The sequence below is a fragment of the Cyanistes caeruleus genome, chromosome 13 (genome assembly GCF_971803275.1).
Source record: "Cyanistes caeruleus chromosome 13, bCyaCae1.hap1.1, whole genome shotgun sequence".
In the NCBI taxonomy this organism is placed as follows: Eukaryota; Metazoa; Chordata; class Aves; order Passeriformes; family Paridae; genus Cyanistes; species Cyanistes caeruleus.
This window is the reverse complement of record NC_141713.1, coordinates 13955089-13971265: the sequence shown is the minus strand read 5'-3', so window position 1 is coordinate 13971265 and position 16177 is coordinate 13955089. Positions and strand designations below refer to the sequence as shown.

Sequence of the window (16177 nt, the reverse complement as noted above, 5' to 3'; positions counted from 1 at the left end):
TGGGGGAGGCTCTTCTCTGTCCTTGTAAATGCCTGGTGGGAGGGAGTAACACAGGGTCACACTGGTTTCAGTCATGCTTATTGTGAAAGGACTTGAGGTAAGGAGCATGTATTAAACTGCAAGGAATGCTATTCAGACATGAAAAAGAATTTTGCATGAATTTTTCTTTCTGGAGTCTGATGTGTGAGCTCTCACAAATTTTGTGAGCTTGTGCTCACATATGCTTGCACATCTACTCAGTAGGTTTGGATTTTGGAGTAGTTCACCCCAATACCATCAGCCTTTGCCTCAAGGTCCTCTGACTGTTAAAGGTGTGCAGGAAAGGATGCAGTTCCCTGGGAGACCGAGCAGAAAGCTTGTTCTTACACTCCCACTCTTACCAGCCAAAACCTTTTACTCAGAGGCTTAAAATTCTGTGAATTGTGGGGATGAGTAAGCTGGGTGTCAAGCAGTAGTGCAAGCTGACTTGAGCCCTAGTCTAAAGTCCAGCTTGACCAGGCTCTCTCAGTCGTGACTGGATGCTTGTTAAGGTTTATATTATTTGCTTATTCTTTGTACATAAATACATTGGCATTTTTCAGAGTCTGGGCAGCCCATCTGTGGTAATGGACTGGTTGAACAAGGAGAACAGTGTGATTGTGGATACAGTGACCAGTGTAAAGATGACTGCTGTTATGATGCAAACCAACCAGAGGATAAAAAATGCAAGCTAAGACCAGGCAAAAACTGCAGGTATTGTGCATGTGTGTTACACTACGCTTTAATTGTGGGAATTTAGTGGGATCTTAAATGGGGATTTCAGAATCTGAATCTGCTTACCTGTATTTTTATAAAACTACTGATTTTCCTTAAAATGCTTTATACAATGAGAGAAGTCCGTAAGCATAATTACACTATGAAAAAAATTGTTTTCAAGTCACATTTTGATTAGCACAAATCAGAAATTTGAGTGCTTGAGTAGGGTTTCAGGGTGAATAGTTTATTTGGAATGGTTCATGCTTTTTCTTGGCATCCACATTTAGTGTTTCTTTCCAGCCCCAGCCAAGGCCCATGTTGCACTGCCCAGTGTGATTTCAAGTCAAGGACAGATAAGTGTCGGAATGACTCTGACTGTGCTAAGGAAGGAATGTGTAATGGTGTCAGTGCTCTCTGCCCAATATCTGAACCCAAAGAAAACTTTACTGTGTGCAACAGGAACACCCAAGTTTGCATAAAGGGGGTAAGCTTTTACAGCCTTATGTAGCTGCTAATGTTGTTTATTGCAGTTGTTCTATTGCACTGTATTGTGAATTGATATTGTTTCTCTACTCACTGCACAGGAGTGCAAGCTCAGTCTCTCCTGTATAGATGTTTGATTTGTTGGTGTTAGTCAAAATAACAGTGAAAGTACACTAAGGATTAAGAAGTAGGTAACAAATCCCAAGGTAGCTGTACTGCCTGAGAAAGTTCCATTTAAAGTTTTTTGTAAAAGTCAGGATTATGAAAGTGTTTTATTTTCTAGTGCCACCCTTTCACTTTTCTTCAGTCTTGGTCAATAATTGTTGCCTTAGGAAACTGGATATACTGTCAATAGAGGCTGAATTTGGTTTATTGGCTATACACAGTTTCCCCAAACACATACATATAGCACTGATGTGCAAGCATATGGAATTAGAATGATTCTGAACTGCCATTGGTTTCCTGAGTTAAAGAGAACATGGCAGTTGCTATGAAATATTGATGGGAAGTCTCTTATAAATCGATCTATGTTTACTTGGAAGCAAACACAAGCAAAAATCATCCTCTTAAAGACCTGTAACTTGTGTTGCTGTAAATTTGTTTTCCACAGTCCAGGATCTTAATCAAGTACTGCTTGTAATATTTTCAGCAAATTTATAAACATCTTAAAGATAGAGGAATTGTCTTTGTATAGTTAGTGATTTTAAAACAAAATTATAAATACACTGAACTTGGAGTTTGAAGGATCCCCACACAGTGAAATTAAATACAGAATCTTTTCTGCCATTAATTTTTATTATTTTCCAAGAGAAATATTTGTGTATGCATGCATTAGATTTATTTTTCTAACCATGGTTTCGAGTAGTCATGTTTCAGTGTGAGCTGTGGTGCTGTGGGTGTTCTGCAGGGTACTCTCAGGTTGTAAAAAAAGATACTGTGTTCAAAAATAACATAGTGTAAATCACCTTTTAAACAACTAGAAAATATGCCAAAATACTGACACTGAGTAACTGTGTTTTTTGTTTATAAGATTTGGAAAAAAAATTTGAAGCAGTTGCTTTTATTGATAAGCATCTTTAGACCTATACTTATGCTTTCAGATATTAATTTTTAATCTTTCCTAATATCAGTGTGATTAAAAGTGAAATTGCTTTTTGTGTTGCTGTGCTTTTGTCTCCCACAGCAATGTGCCGGCTCTATCTGTGAGAAACACGGCTTGGAGGAATGTACATGTGCTAGCTCAGATGGCAAGGATGATAGAGAACTGTGCCATGTCTGCTGCATGAGAAAAAGTAAGATTTTTCTGAATCATAAGTTTAAATAGAGGAGAAGGGGTCTGAGGAACCTGCTCATGGTGTTTGTACTTGAGTTTTTTGTTAACTTTGAGAGCATTTTGTTCAAACAACATTTCAGACAGACATTGCATTGTGCTGTGTAAGAAATAAACAATATATTTTGCATTTTTACAGGTAATAGAAAATAATAAATAATACAAATATATAATAAATAGGAAAAAATTTGGAACTGTTAAACACATAGGGTGGGTATTCATGCATGGATGTTTTAATACAATAATGATTTGATTAATTTGTATTCACTTTTCAGTGGACCCAGCTACTTGTGCAAGCACAGGCTCAAGCCGATGGCAGGAATACTTTCATCAAGAAACCATTACTTTGCAGCCTGGATCTCCCTGTAATGATTTCAAAGGCTACTGTGATGTGTTTATGAGGTGTCGGCTAGTAGATGCTGATGGCCCACTAGCTAGATTAAAGAAAGCAATTTTTAATCCAGAACTATACGAAAATATTGCAGAATGGATTGTGGTAAGTATATTTTTGTATTACAAGTCTAATATGAAATGTTCTTGGTAATCAAGATTCACAGTTGATAAGTGTTGATATGCAGAGTGCTTCAGCATTCTTCAAAGTATAATTAGCCCTTATTTCACTAGATTTTTTTGTAAGCACCCTGTGTGTAACAAATAAGTTTGTTAGATTGAAGGGAATGGAAACAAACATTAACAAACCAATAAATAGGATCTGTTAATACCTCCATTCACATTTTTAATTTACTAGTTTTTCGTGTTTTGACTCTTCCTATTTGAATGCTCTGACTTCTTTTAAGGGACTAAATATTTTGATCTTTAGCATTCATCATTTTTATTATGCTAGATGACAATTCAATAATAATAATAATATACTGGAAGAAGAACTAGAGTGAAACACCTTTGTAAAGCTGCATAGGCAATTTTGTGTAAAGTGTTGATTGTTTTAGGCTTATACAGCTCTGCTGGAGTGTATCTTCTGTGAAGAACCCTTCTGACACTAGAATGGAAGTATTGGGGCTTTTCTGTGGAAGAACTTTGAGGACATTTCTTTCAAATGTTAGGTCGCATATTCTTGGTGATGTTTCATAAAGTCATCATTTTTGATGACTTCTAAAACACAGTGAAAAGCCATATTCAGTGTCCTCTGTCTCGTGCATGTGTGCCAGCCCCCACACAATCTTTTTGTTGTTATTGTGGTTTTGTGTTTTAGGCTTATTGGTGGGCAGTGTTGCTTATGGGAATTGCATTGATCATGTTAATGGCTGGCTTCATTAAGATATGCAGTGTTCATACTCCAAGCAGTAATCCAAAGTTGCCTCCTCATAAACCACTTCCAGGTGAGTACTCCAGCTAATTATAGAGAAATGTTTTCTCTTCAGCTGTTTCTTCTAAAGAGAAATTTCAGGTGTTTCAACCTACAATTCTTAGTCTGGCACTGTAAAACTACAAATGGAATTTATGCCAGTGAAACAATTCATGAAAATCTAATTCTTGTCTTACTTTCCTATAACGTAATATGCATATCAAAAGGAAGCTTTGAAGACTTTTTTTCCAGCATCAGAGTCCCTTTTATTTCATATTCCATGCTACAATTTGTAGAAATTGGTCTGTTTAAAGAAGTACTGTTGAGATCCTGAAATGTATTCTATATGTCCTCCATGCAGTTACTCATCAGTTAAAACTTTGCCGGTCTAAATCCGAAGCTTTCCAGAAAAATAGTTGTATTTAATTTGCATGGCCAAGGCAACTCTTCTGGAAACAACTTGAGATTTTAAAATTGATTTTAATAATGGTTACTTTTCTTTGAAACAGGCACTTTAAAAAGGAGGAGACCACCACAAACCACTCAGCCCCCACAGCGGCAAAGGCCCCGAGAGAGTTATCAGATGGGACATATGAGACGCTGACTGCAGTTTTTTGCCTTGGTTCTTCCTAGTGCCTACAATGGGAAAACTCACTCCAAAGAAAACCTAATAAGTCATTGTACCCAGTCTAACTCTCAAAATTGAAGAGGAAAAAAAAAAAAGCATGATATGCCCTCAAAACAAGTGGAAGTGGTTAATTTTTAATGAGAAAATCTTCCAGCTCAAAAAGAAGAAAAGTGTTTTTCTTGAATATTTTTAATTTAGTGGCACAAAGTCCTAGCATATCATGATTCTTTCCCCCTTCTGTGCTCTTCATTGCTGCATTTTCTTCACTTGCAGGCAAATATGGCTGTAGTAAAAACTTTTACTCAAGAATTGAGAAAAAGATGATATATTTTTCAACTGCCAGACAAGGCTAGGAAGCTAGACCACCTCAGCATTGGAGACATTACTTGTCAATGTATATACATTGTTATATGCAGACATGTATTTCTAATGTACACCCGTACTTGTGTGCAATTGTAAACAAGAGAATCGCAATATGGATGTTTCTTTGTATTATAAAACTTTTCCGCTATTAATGAAGAAATTACTGTTTAATTGACATACTCAGGATAACAGAGGATGATGGTGTGTAGTGGTCAAGGGTCCTGTGATGCTTTACACAGCAATTTTGAATCCAATCACACTTTTTTTATCATTATCAAAGTTGTTTCAAGCACTCATTTCATCTTTATCCAACAGCTGCTAAGACACAGCATACAAGCCTGGATGGTCTTAGAGAGATTTAACAGGTGTTCTGCAAATGTTCTTTGCAAATGTCAGAATGTTTCAAAAATGTTTTATGTGTCTTCCTTGTAGTTCAGCGTAAATATTTTTAATTTGTCTGATTATTCAGTGAAATAATGAATAGTTAGATCCAATATTTCCATGCTTTATTAGAAAATTCTGCCTGTTATTCAACTTGGTTTAAAAATTGCAACCACTTTATTTGAGCTGTTCAGATATTCTTTCAGTTTGGTAATCAAGTTCGTGTTCTAAGGGTTGTGGAAAGAAAGAAAAGCTGTAGTTCTTTATTTTCTTTTTTAATTTATCAGGTGTTTGGATAACTTTTCAGCATGATACTGTTGATTGATAACCACTAAAGTAGAGTGATTTGCCTGGCTACTGTGGCAGAGTTAAAACTGTAGTTAGGACTACCAATTTTCCCACATTTATACCAGTAGTGAAGTTCAACAGCACAATGTCCCATTCCAGAGTTTTTATTACGAATGTAAATAATTGGCATTTTTGAAGATGAAATAAAAGATGTCTTAAGGTGCTTACTGCTATGCAGGAGATGAAAGGGGGCATTACAAAATGTTTAAGCTTGTGATGTATTTATTGCTTGTTTTCCAAAAGCACCGAGCTAATTAGAGATGCAAATGGCTATAATTTTCCTGGCTTTGCTTAGGAGAAAATTTACTAAGGGTTGGACAGGCTTCCTTTGTTTGTTTTTATTTTTTGTTTTGTTTTGTTTTTTAAGAGTATAAGGTTTACACAATCATTCTCATAATGTGACGCAAGCCAGCAAGGCCAAAAATGTTACAGAATATAATGGGATCTCTTCCTTGTAAACTTGTACAGTATGTGGTAACTTTTTCAAAACACAGCTTTTTGTACATGGTTTAGAGACAAATTTTGTACATGAAACCCCAAGTCCAATAGACTATATAAATAATTCTAAATGATCTTAACTAGTTAGAAGTGTATGTAGTTGCTTTTAAGTCATTTTAAATACATTTGTTTTAAGACTGTGCAAAGATTGGAAGTGGGTTTGCATTTCTAAAATGGTGACTTTTATTCAGCAAGAGTTCTTAGTAACTTCTTGAGTGTGGTAGACTTTGGAACATGTAAAATTTTTGCCTGTAATGTTATCCTGTGGTAGGATTTTGGCAGACAAATGCTGCCCTATTTTATTTTGAGTCTAAGTTAAATGTTTTTTGAAAACAGAAATGTGCACTGAACTCTCCACTGCAAGTCAAGATGTGGTAAAGCCGAAAGGAAGTTCAAGACAATGAAACAGAAATACTACTGTCGATTTCATGTCCACTGTGTTTTATACAGTCTCTTTTTTGTTCACTTTGGAAATTTTTACTAAAAAATGCAAAAAATAAAGTATTGTGCAAAGATATGTAAGGTTTTTTGAAACTTGAAATGCATTAATAAATAGACTTGATGAAATCATCTTCTGAAGATCCATTTACTTGTTGAGCCCTGAAAGCAAAGAGGAATACACAGATTTCACTTTGCTTGATTTTTGGCTTTTGCTGTCATGCCAAAATGTAGTTGAACTATCTCTGTCAAAGTCCTCCTCTCAATTTTAACAACCTGCAGTTATACATAAGAATAGATGTGTTTGTGTAACCTGTTGAGGGAAAGCCATGAAATTTTAAATTACTTACGTGATCACAGGAATAAAACTTGCCTTACCTTCAAAATGAAAACTAGTTGCTGGTGGGATGTTCAAGCCTAGCATCATCGTTACTGATGCATGCCTTTGGAAATATGTTTGGAAAGGAATATTGGAATTAATATGCATTACTCTGAATACACAGTTGATAGGTGAGACTTACAGAAGGAGCAAATGTGCTTTTTTGCAAGGCATTTTAAAACTGCTAAGCTGGGTCTCTGAGTTTTTGTGTGTGTTGTATGGTTGATTTAAGTGATAAGACTGCTTCTCAAAGCCAGGTCGTGCCAGTGAGTCTTCCATTCTTAGGGCTGTTTGTTAAGACTGTCCTGCTTGGGCATCTGTTTCCCGAAGTGAGCAGGGTGGACTTTGATGTTATCAAAGCACACTCAGAGTTCCTTCCTCACAATGCTCCCTCCACCACCCCCATGACTTTTTATAGAAGTGCTTCTCCCTGTAGCTAAATAGCACTGTCTGTGCAAAGGGCATTAAAAGAAAATCTCTTGGAGCAGAGCCCTTCTGCAAATCCTCACAGAGGTGGTGGTGGTTTAAATCTCTGTGTAGGGACAAAGACCAGAGGGGTGGAATAATGGCTAAACAGCTCATACACAAGTTTCATGTATATTTTAAAATATAAATTAAACAAATCAATACATAAATTTTCTAGCTAATATTTGACATAATCTTATTTGTACCTATTTATTCATCTTGCACTTTTTAATGTTTTAGTTATTGAAGTATTCATTTTGTGTGGAAGCTTATATAGCATAGTCAGAATGGTGTGAGCATGACGAGGACATTAAAGTCCTCTTAAGCAATGAAACTTTATACCACACCGTACCATTCATATAATTTGGGTTTTAGTGTTCCAATATTTCTTTCAGGAAAAACAAGAAGGAAGGAAGATGTTTTTATTTCTGAATTTTGGAGGTTCATTATTCCAGAGAGGTGATGAAAAGGACAGCAGCCATTCTGTCACTCTGAGCTGTGCATGCTGTGACAGGAGTAAGCACATGGTGGCTTCCAAGGTCTCAAGTCGGCTGTATGGAGTGAGACAGGAGTAATCCCAGTGAGCACAGAGTGGGGCACCACTATAGGTGCTTGAAATTGTAGGTATGACATCAGTTTTATGTTCAGGTATGGTGAGACTGAATATATTACAGCTTGGACTTTATTCCACTCTGATATCAGAAATTAGTGTAATGGCTGTCAAAACAGGCACAGAACTTGTTTGGGTATATGGTTTGTGAAAATGGCATCAGAAGTATCTTCATATCTGCAAGAGTTCAAATACTGAATGTTCTTTTAATTTTCCTCTTGACTTTTGTCTTATCTGAGGATATACCAGCTTCTCTTAGTGGAGAACCAGAGAATGTTTTTTTCACAAAATAACAGTAGAAGTCATCAAACTGTAGTGTTCCCATTTCTTGAGCTTCAGCACAATGTAGACACTTCTGACTCTTCTTCCACCTGCTTTTCCTGAAGTAATGCCTGTTTCTCCTGAAGTTTAAATCCCCTTATCAGCCTTCTTACCAAGTAAGTGAGAGTAATTTGCGAGAAATGCCAATTTTGATGTCTGAAATGTTTCTGAGAGTGTAGTTTCTGTACTGGGAGGAGTGCAGTCCAGTTCTTTCTAGCCTTTGTCTCCTGCTCTGTCACCCTTAAACATCTTCTGAGAAAAGCTTTTTTTGAGGATTTGTCTCAGGAAGCTTACAAAATTCATAGCTTAGAAAGCTGATGATAACTGATGTAAATGCAATTTCAGTGACAGTATTAAATTATTCTCTAAATAGACAAGTACTTTATAAAAAAAGATAACCCTGAAACAGAAGTGGTAGGTCTTCAGCTTTTTGCAGAAGCAACAATTCAATTCTAGAAACAATCTAGAGAGATGCCTAATTTGAGTTAGCCACACATACTTCTCTCTCCGTTTGCTCTCATTTTCCATTGTGCATTGGAAAACTAAAATGGCCACATTGTCATTTGTTCCTTGCCTGTCACACTGCAGGACATGGTCCATTGTAACTTCATGCCCCTAAAAATGCTGACACTGGGTCTCTAGCAATTGAGTCTCTCCAGTGGATTATAGCTACTGCAAATGTAAAATATCAACCAAACAAAAGGCCTTGGTGCTTACCTCTCTCAGATACTTTTGGCTGAAATTTCCTTCTGTGTATGCTCCTGATTTGACTCAGTCATTGTACTTAAGCAATTGATTCTTACACAAACACAGAATATATTACAGAGCTCTCATGAAATAATTATGTTGCAATATTTAAATATTTGAGACAGCAACCTGAAGCATAAAATTAATCACTTAAATTATAACTTTTGACATACAAGGTAGAAATACTTTTCTGTTTAAAAAAACAGTTTGCTTCACTGAACAAAATCAAAGCACAAATCTTTGTTTTCAGTGAGGAACTAAGGATTCTTCCTCATGGACTTTGTATTTAAATAGACAAATATTTATCTAATCAAGATGATACTCCTAGGAGCCAATTTAAATATTGGAACAGCTTCTGGAATTTACATCTCAGGGTGGACAACAATTCTCATTTGAGATCTCAGTGTGCTTCAGTTCCAATTGTAGTTCATGAGCCTTTCTGATTCTGTATTGAGTATTCCTGTTTGTTTAAAGGGATGGTAGTTATTGAAAACAGCTTGTAAAAGAAGTTAATATTCTGAATGGTTGGCAGAGATGTCTACATTCAACATCTGATCACTGTTCACTGCTTGCAGGATCTGCTCAGCTTGTTCATTTGTCAGACTGTCTAAATAAATCCCATTTTATTCCTGATAATATCTGGATATTTTGATTAAAAATTCTCTGCAACATCTTGGTATTAAAAAATATGCTTTGCTTCAGATCTTAGCACTTTCTTGCACGCTTTTTTTCCCACTTAGAGAGCATTTAATACAAACTGAATTCAAAATTCAGAGTTCAAGAAACCTTAATTTTTAATGATCTTGTGCTTATCATAGTGACAAATGAATACATATATATTGATTTCTGTTTCAGTACACACAAGCCATAGAATAAAAACAATCTGAGACAATAATGTTCCTTTCTGACAAGGAAACAAAGGAATATTCTGACAAAGGAAACAAGGGAATTGTATATGTTTGACCTTACAAAGCTTGTTTTTATGCTCTGAAACTGTTTGAAGGTTTAACCATTTTCATTTATTCTGGCAGTTTCAAGTCATGCCAAAATCTGGTATACAGAGATTTAGAATCCAAAAATCTCAGACCTGAACAGATATGATTTAAATGCAAAAATTAACTGAACTTAGTTGTGCTAGAATTTTGTGTAGAATACTAAGCATAATTCAAATAATTAAATTGATAGTAATTTAAATCAGTTCTCTAATTAAAATAGTTAAATAGCAAAGCATTTTCAAAGAGAACAGGGTTTGTTATAGATTTCTTGGATGATACTATTACAGGGGTTTTCATATGGTTATTACAGCTCAAGCATTTTGTATTTTTGTATCTATTTGGTAGTATTGTATGAACTATTTAACTCACCCTTCATTAGAAAATAATTTAGCAAAGTTTAAACTGATAGTCATAGCTATTAGTGTTTCAAAGTATTTATTGGGAAACAAAGTTTCTTTTTTCCCTTAAATCCAACAAAATTAAATTTTTCACAGGCTTATGGCAATGATTTTGTCAAATAATATTTTTATTTCTGGTGAGCAAATTTTTTTTCAGATTTTAAACAATTGAAAATTGACAATCTGTTGCCTTGATGAAGCTGCTCACTGATAATTTTCAGAGTGTGCTCCTAGATGAATAAAGAGCGTATTTCAGCTTACTGTCTAATGACAAAAACTAAATATCTTCATGTATTTTTTCACCATCTCTGAAACTGCTAGGATATTTGATGCAGCTGTGAATTTTTAAAACATTTTACTAGATGTATCATATTTTGAATATTTTGGCAAGGAGTTGCCTTTTTGTGTTCCTGCTCATTTTCTGTCAGATGTTTCTCTGGAAGTGATCTTCACAACTCACAAATGTCTTCTCCTGGGATGGATGAAGGTGAATGTTGTCAATGCTTTGGGGGCAAAATGTATATCTGGAAAGAAAAGATAGCATGTGAGCATAATATTGGTTAGAAGGCATAATGTTAATTAGAATCTCCCAATCTTTAGCCAGTTCCTTATCCTGCCTTTTACAGGAAGGTGTCTTTCTGTTTTTAAAGGCTTGTGAGGAAAGAGTTGTATCTGCCTGCCAGATCATAGGTACAGAGGAAAAGAGGAGCAGGCAGCTCCTGGGTACTGAGTGCATTGTGCCTCTGTCTCCCTGGTGTCACTGTGCTTGTTCTTTGCAGCGCATCCTCACAGTCACTTGTTCTGTTCTGTCAGTGGGGCATTGGCATTGTTCCAGTTCTTACTGTTCCCACCATGGTTGCCCTGTTTGGGCTGCTGGAATACTGGTATTTAGCTGAGAGGTTGCTAAAAATCCGCTCTGTAGGATGCTAACATCAGCAACTGCATATGCTACAGAAATACTTGAAACCAAATGTTAGAATCTGGTATTTCATTGCTCATAATGGTCTGTTTGTTAACTGCTTTTTAAGTTTACGCTGTTACATCTCAAGTCTTTCCCGTTAGATAATCTAACAAAGGAACATTCATCATATGTACAAAGATCACAAACATCTAGAGGTTGAGATAACCAGAGATAAAATACTGTCAGCTGTTCAAATGCTTGAGAAAGCACAAGAGAAGTCAAAATACATTTCATGTTTACTGTCTTTTTTAATTATTGAATTTCCAAAATTGCTAATTCTGCAATACACGATGTTTGGTCTTCTAAGGAAGGCAAAAATCTACAGACCTGTTTTCTTTGAAGAAAATACTTTTCCTTGAGTGTCCTTTGTTTCTCCTTTTAGAACCACCTAATAACCTTTCATTCCCTCCTAAACATTAATGCAGTATTTCAGTGATAACTGAATGTCACTGCCCAGATTGCAAAGAACAAAACCCAGCACATAATCAGTGTCCACTAAAAGCTTGGGACAAACTGCTTCCACTTGTAATAAAAAAAACCTTCCAAGGAGCATGAGGTACCTGAAGATACCAGCATTATTTTTTGTCAGTGTAAGAGCCCCCCTCAATCATTTCCTAGATAAGGAAAGTAATACATCTATTTATTTAATTTATCTTAATTACAGCAGTAATTGGTTTGTGCCAGGCTACCGGCACAGCTGCACTGGACAAGAGCTTCCTGGTTAGGAAAACGACTTCTCACCTTCATACCTTTTATCTCAAGGTACAGGAACCTGTTCCTAAACAGAGCTCCCTAGTCTGCATTGTGTGCTTTGCTTTAATTTGCTTTGCCAGCAGGAGCATGTGCAAAGTGCCAGGTCAGGAAAACACCTCCAAAATACACTTTTAGGAGGATTCCACCTAGGAGAATATGATCCTTTCTCTGTCCCCCAGCACACACACAGATTGTCTTAAGAAATGTCTCTTCAAATCTGTTTGTCTAATTTGTTTTCTGTGTCAATATTAAGGAGATACAGCTCTGCCAATAAGAGTTCTGCAGGAAGTCTGCACCAGTTGTAGTGGTAAGAAAGGGAATGTACCAAGGAAAAATTGCCTTCTAAGACTGAGCCTCAGTTACAAGGTAAGGTGTGCTTTTCTCATTAACCTTAATTAAACTGCTCAGTTAAAATTTCTCAAAGGATTAAAGGAGTGAGAATCATTATAGGTTTTTTTATTCTGTCTTCTGGATGAAATTTCTCTGTATGAGTAGGCAGTTTCAAATGTGTTGTTAGCATTGCTTTATATAGAGAACAAGGCTGCTCAGACTTGGTGATCCAGTTTCAAAGCAATAAACAGGGAAAAGAAGAACATGAAAAATAATCATAGGACTGTATAGTACAGCACATGATCCTTCTAATGAGTGTTTTCAAGAATGGTGATGCTGAGTTTCTCTAGGAAGTAGGTATTTAAATTAAAATAATTAAGAATTGGCATGTTTTTTGTAAGTAGGAATCTGAATATTTCATTATGTTAATGTTGGAATCATTATTTATCTTGCATAATATCTTGTTTCATTGAAATTTCATATGGTCCTTAGGGAGTGAGGTAATTACATTCATTGGTGTGACTGCTGGGGCTGGGATGCTTGTATTTGAACTGGGATAACCTGTGTGCCAAACACCTGTGGTGTTACTGAGTGCTCTCATTACACTTACTTGTGCTGTGTCTCCCCTGCTTTCACTCTTATTGCCTTCACTATAAGTCCTGGTCGACGAGTGCCTTTTGTCCATGGTATTATGGTTTGAAATGTGTCCCAGATATTTTCCCAAACTGGAGTTCCTTCCCATTTCAACTTTACCATTATGATGTCACCAATATCAGTGTCCAGGGTGATAAGAAAGGAGTAGGTTTTATTCCCAGTAATACCTTCAACTCTACAGAAAACAAGGTGAGAACAATGCTGATTTAAATTATGCTGAATTAAAGTGAAAAAAATAGTTTTTTCCCCCTGAAAACTAGAGAAATAACTATGTTTCCTTCTCCAGGACAAAACATTAATGTCTTGAGAATGTTCTTCCTCCAGGTGCAAAAAAATGATGAAAGATGACAACATGCTAGGAAAGAAGCAGAAGTGGCAGAAGCTTGAACAGGTGATGAAGCAGTAGTGGTTTCTGACAGCAAAAGAAAAGGTGTCCCATAATAGCATCTATGTTACAACTTCTGCCTGCTAGAGCAAATGTTGACCCACACTCTTGCCTTTGCTTTCACTAATACAGATAGTGTCCATCATGATAAATATCCAAAACTCTTTATCTTAATTACAGCTGATTTTTTCATTTGTGTTTTAATTGATTATACCTCCCTGTCTTAGCCATGGGATGGACCAAAGTAAGTGGACAGAAAAAGTTCCAAATTTACTGATTGTGTTCTAACAACTTTTTTCTGCACAAACTGTATCATCACTGTAAGAACTTGTGACTTTCAGGGAGTATGAGTGAAGAGAAGACAATTTCCAGTTCACATTCACTTAGCTGTACTAAACCATTTCACTCATAGCATAGATTATCAATGTGATATGATATTACAAGTTGGCATCTTTTGTCACATGCACAATTACATGTGACACAATACTTACAGTGGAATATGCAGCTTTTTAGCATCCTCCTTAGTCCCTGCCAGAGACATGGTGAAAGCTGGTTCTATCTGCTTGCCTTCGATTTCATTGATGATGTGGATCTTGAACTGATAATGATACACTGTAGGAAGGAAGAATTTGCAAAAAGTGGCAAAATGCATGGTCAAAGAATCAATAGATTTCTTAGGCAAAATATTTTTGCCTTTCAGAGCAGAAAGTTGATGGTTATTCCATTTTATTATTCAAAATAATTTGTTGAAATTAAAACATTGTCATTTTTTTCTGGTTGTTGCTGTGCTGTGTAATCTGTTGGCCTTTGAGGTCCTGTTGCTTTATTTAAAGGATGGAGAAAAAGGTAATCAGTGTTGAGTTTCTTTTTGGGATAAAACATTCTTCCATGGGAAATATTTCAGCTTTTCTGAAGTATAATTGTCAGAATGTCTGGCAATCCCTCTATCTAGTGACCAGGCAAATCCTTGTGACTGGGCATGACTATAGATGTATGATACAGATCAAAGACCTTATGCAATGTGGTCAGGCTGTTTCTCTGATCAACTGGAAAATTGCCCTGCCAAACAGATGACTCACATACTTTCCTTGACTGCATAATGATATGTTGTGCTTAAAACACATCTGTTAACAATGTCATTAATGCTTCAAGGTCTGGGTTTGAAGCTCTAGAAACAACGCTATTTAGGAAAGTCTGAACTGAGTATTGTCAGCATGAAAAACACCTAAGAAATCATCAGTCTTCTATATTGTAAATTATGAAAAAGAAAACCCTGACAACATACATTTTTAGCATGTGCATACAGATACTGTCAGCTACATTTGAATGTCCAGAACTCTTCTATCTGGTCATTCTTCCTGCAGCCTTCTAGACAAAACTGATAGATTTAGATATGAAGGAACATTATTGCATGATAGTTTTTGAGTAGAGCCTCTTTTACCACTTCAGTGTTCACTGCATATGAGAATGGCTCCCCATACTGCCAATGGAATCATCTTTTTCTGCATATGCACAGATACATATATATATGTATGTATATATATATATATATTTTTTTTTTTTGTGCAGCTCAGCATGTTCATGATAGAAAGTATTTGCTGGAATAGCTGTATCTTTTTGTTGTTTTACAGTTGTTGCATGTTAGTGAACAATGTCTTTTCTTCTCCAAACGTGTCCCTCAGTGGAAAACAAAATGGTTGATTTTATGCCACAAACCTGATGAGAACAAAGGCAGAGGGGGTTGCCTATTTAGTTTTATAACTAATCTATCTTTCTCTGGGTTTTCTCTCTATGTAAAAACTGCTTTTTCAGTATATGATCCGACACAGCCTAAGGTTTTGCTGTGATTATGGTGCTTACTTTAAGGAAAAAGCATATAAAAACTCAAGGTGCAATCACACCTTTATTATAAATGTTAACTTCTGCGTAACAAACTGAGGGTTTTGTTTGAGCTGGATTGATGTATACTTCGGAATCTAATGTCATTAACTTGAAAATTAAATTTTGTGAAGACAGAGAGGATTGTGAAGTGTAATGCTGAGTTTCTAAAATTTCTTCTGTTTGTGCTTCTCACATGATCTTCAAACATTTTTTTTTAAAAAAGCATTACAAAGATGACTTTGTAAGCACCTTCCCACAGTTGCCACTTTGTTTTGGAATTTTTGTGAAAGGAGATCATTGTCTGGGGTACTTTTACCCACATATGGGGCAAGGATGGTTTTTTATGCAAAACCAGTTCTAAGCATAAAAATGCAGCATGTTTAATTGAAATCAAAGCCAATAAGACAGAGATATTTTACCCCAAACTGAAGCTAGCTCCATATCTAGAGAGGAACACAACATAGTGATCACATCTCAGCGCCCAGGTGTGAGAGCAGCAGGTAGCACATCCCCAGAGCCTGTCATTCACTGATTCTGAGGACCTGACCCTGACTGTGCTGGAGCAAGATAACATTAGGAACTAGACATAGCTTCTGGAGTTTTAAAATCTACTCCAAGTACCTTCCTGAGCCATTTTAAACAGTATTAAGAAGAAATTCAGCAGGTTCAGCTGCTCTGAGTGTCATTCAGGACTGCGCAGATCCCTCTGGAGTCAGCACTGAATATTTCACAGCTGTGCTAGTGGAAGACTTCCAAAATTATTTTAAAAGTACCTGAATTTTTGTTGGGGT

General features: G+C 36.2%; 2 protein-coding genes across 9 annotated transcripts in view; one reads left to right on the top strand and one right to left on the bottom strand.

The window, feature by feature from the left end:
* Positions 1-6639, top strand: part of ADAM10 (ADAM metallopeptidase domain 10) — a 41864-nt gene extending 35225 nt beyond the window's left edge. For both annotated transcript variants that reach the window (XM_086848989.1, XM_086848990.1), the window contains exons 11-16: positions 582-732; positions 1036-1219; positions 2402-2510; positions 2824-3044; positions 3759-3885; positions 4361-6639. In XM_086848989.1, coding sequence (XP_086705115.1) covers positions 582-732; positions 1036-1219; positions 2402-2510; positions 2824-3044; positions 3759-3885; positions 4361-4455 — 887 coding nt within the window. In that variant the 3' untranslated portion in view covers positions 4456-6639. The remainder of the gene's footprint in view (positions 1-581; positions 733-1035; positions 1220-2401; positions 2511-2823; positions 3045-3758; positions 3886-4360) is intronic.
* A 3159-nt stretch (positions 6640-9798) lies between these two features.
* The window catches only part of LIPC (lipase C, hepatic type), a 77384-nt gene continuing 71005 nt past the window's right edge, over positions 9799-16177 (bottom strand). For all 7 annotated transcript variants that reach the window (XM_086849035.1, XM_023934094.2, XM_086849037.1 and 4 more), the window contains 3 exons: positions 13997-14117; positions 13077-13295; positions 9799-10946 (listed from right to left, as the gene is read on the bottom strand). In XM_086849035.1, coding sequence (XP_086705161.1) covers positions 10847-10946; positions 13077-13295; positions 13997-14117 — 440 coding nt within the window. In that variant the 3' untranslated portion in view covers positions 9799-10846. The remainder of the gene's footprint in view (positions 10947-13076; positions 13296-13996; positions 14118-16177) is intronic.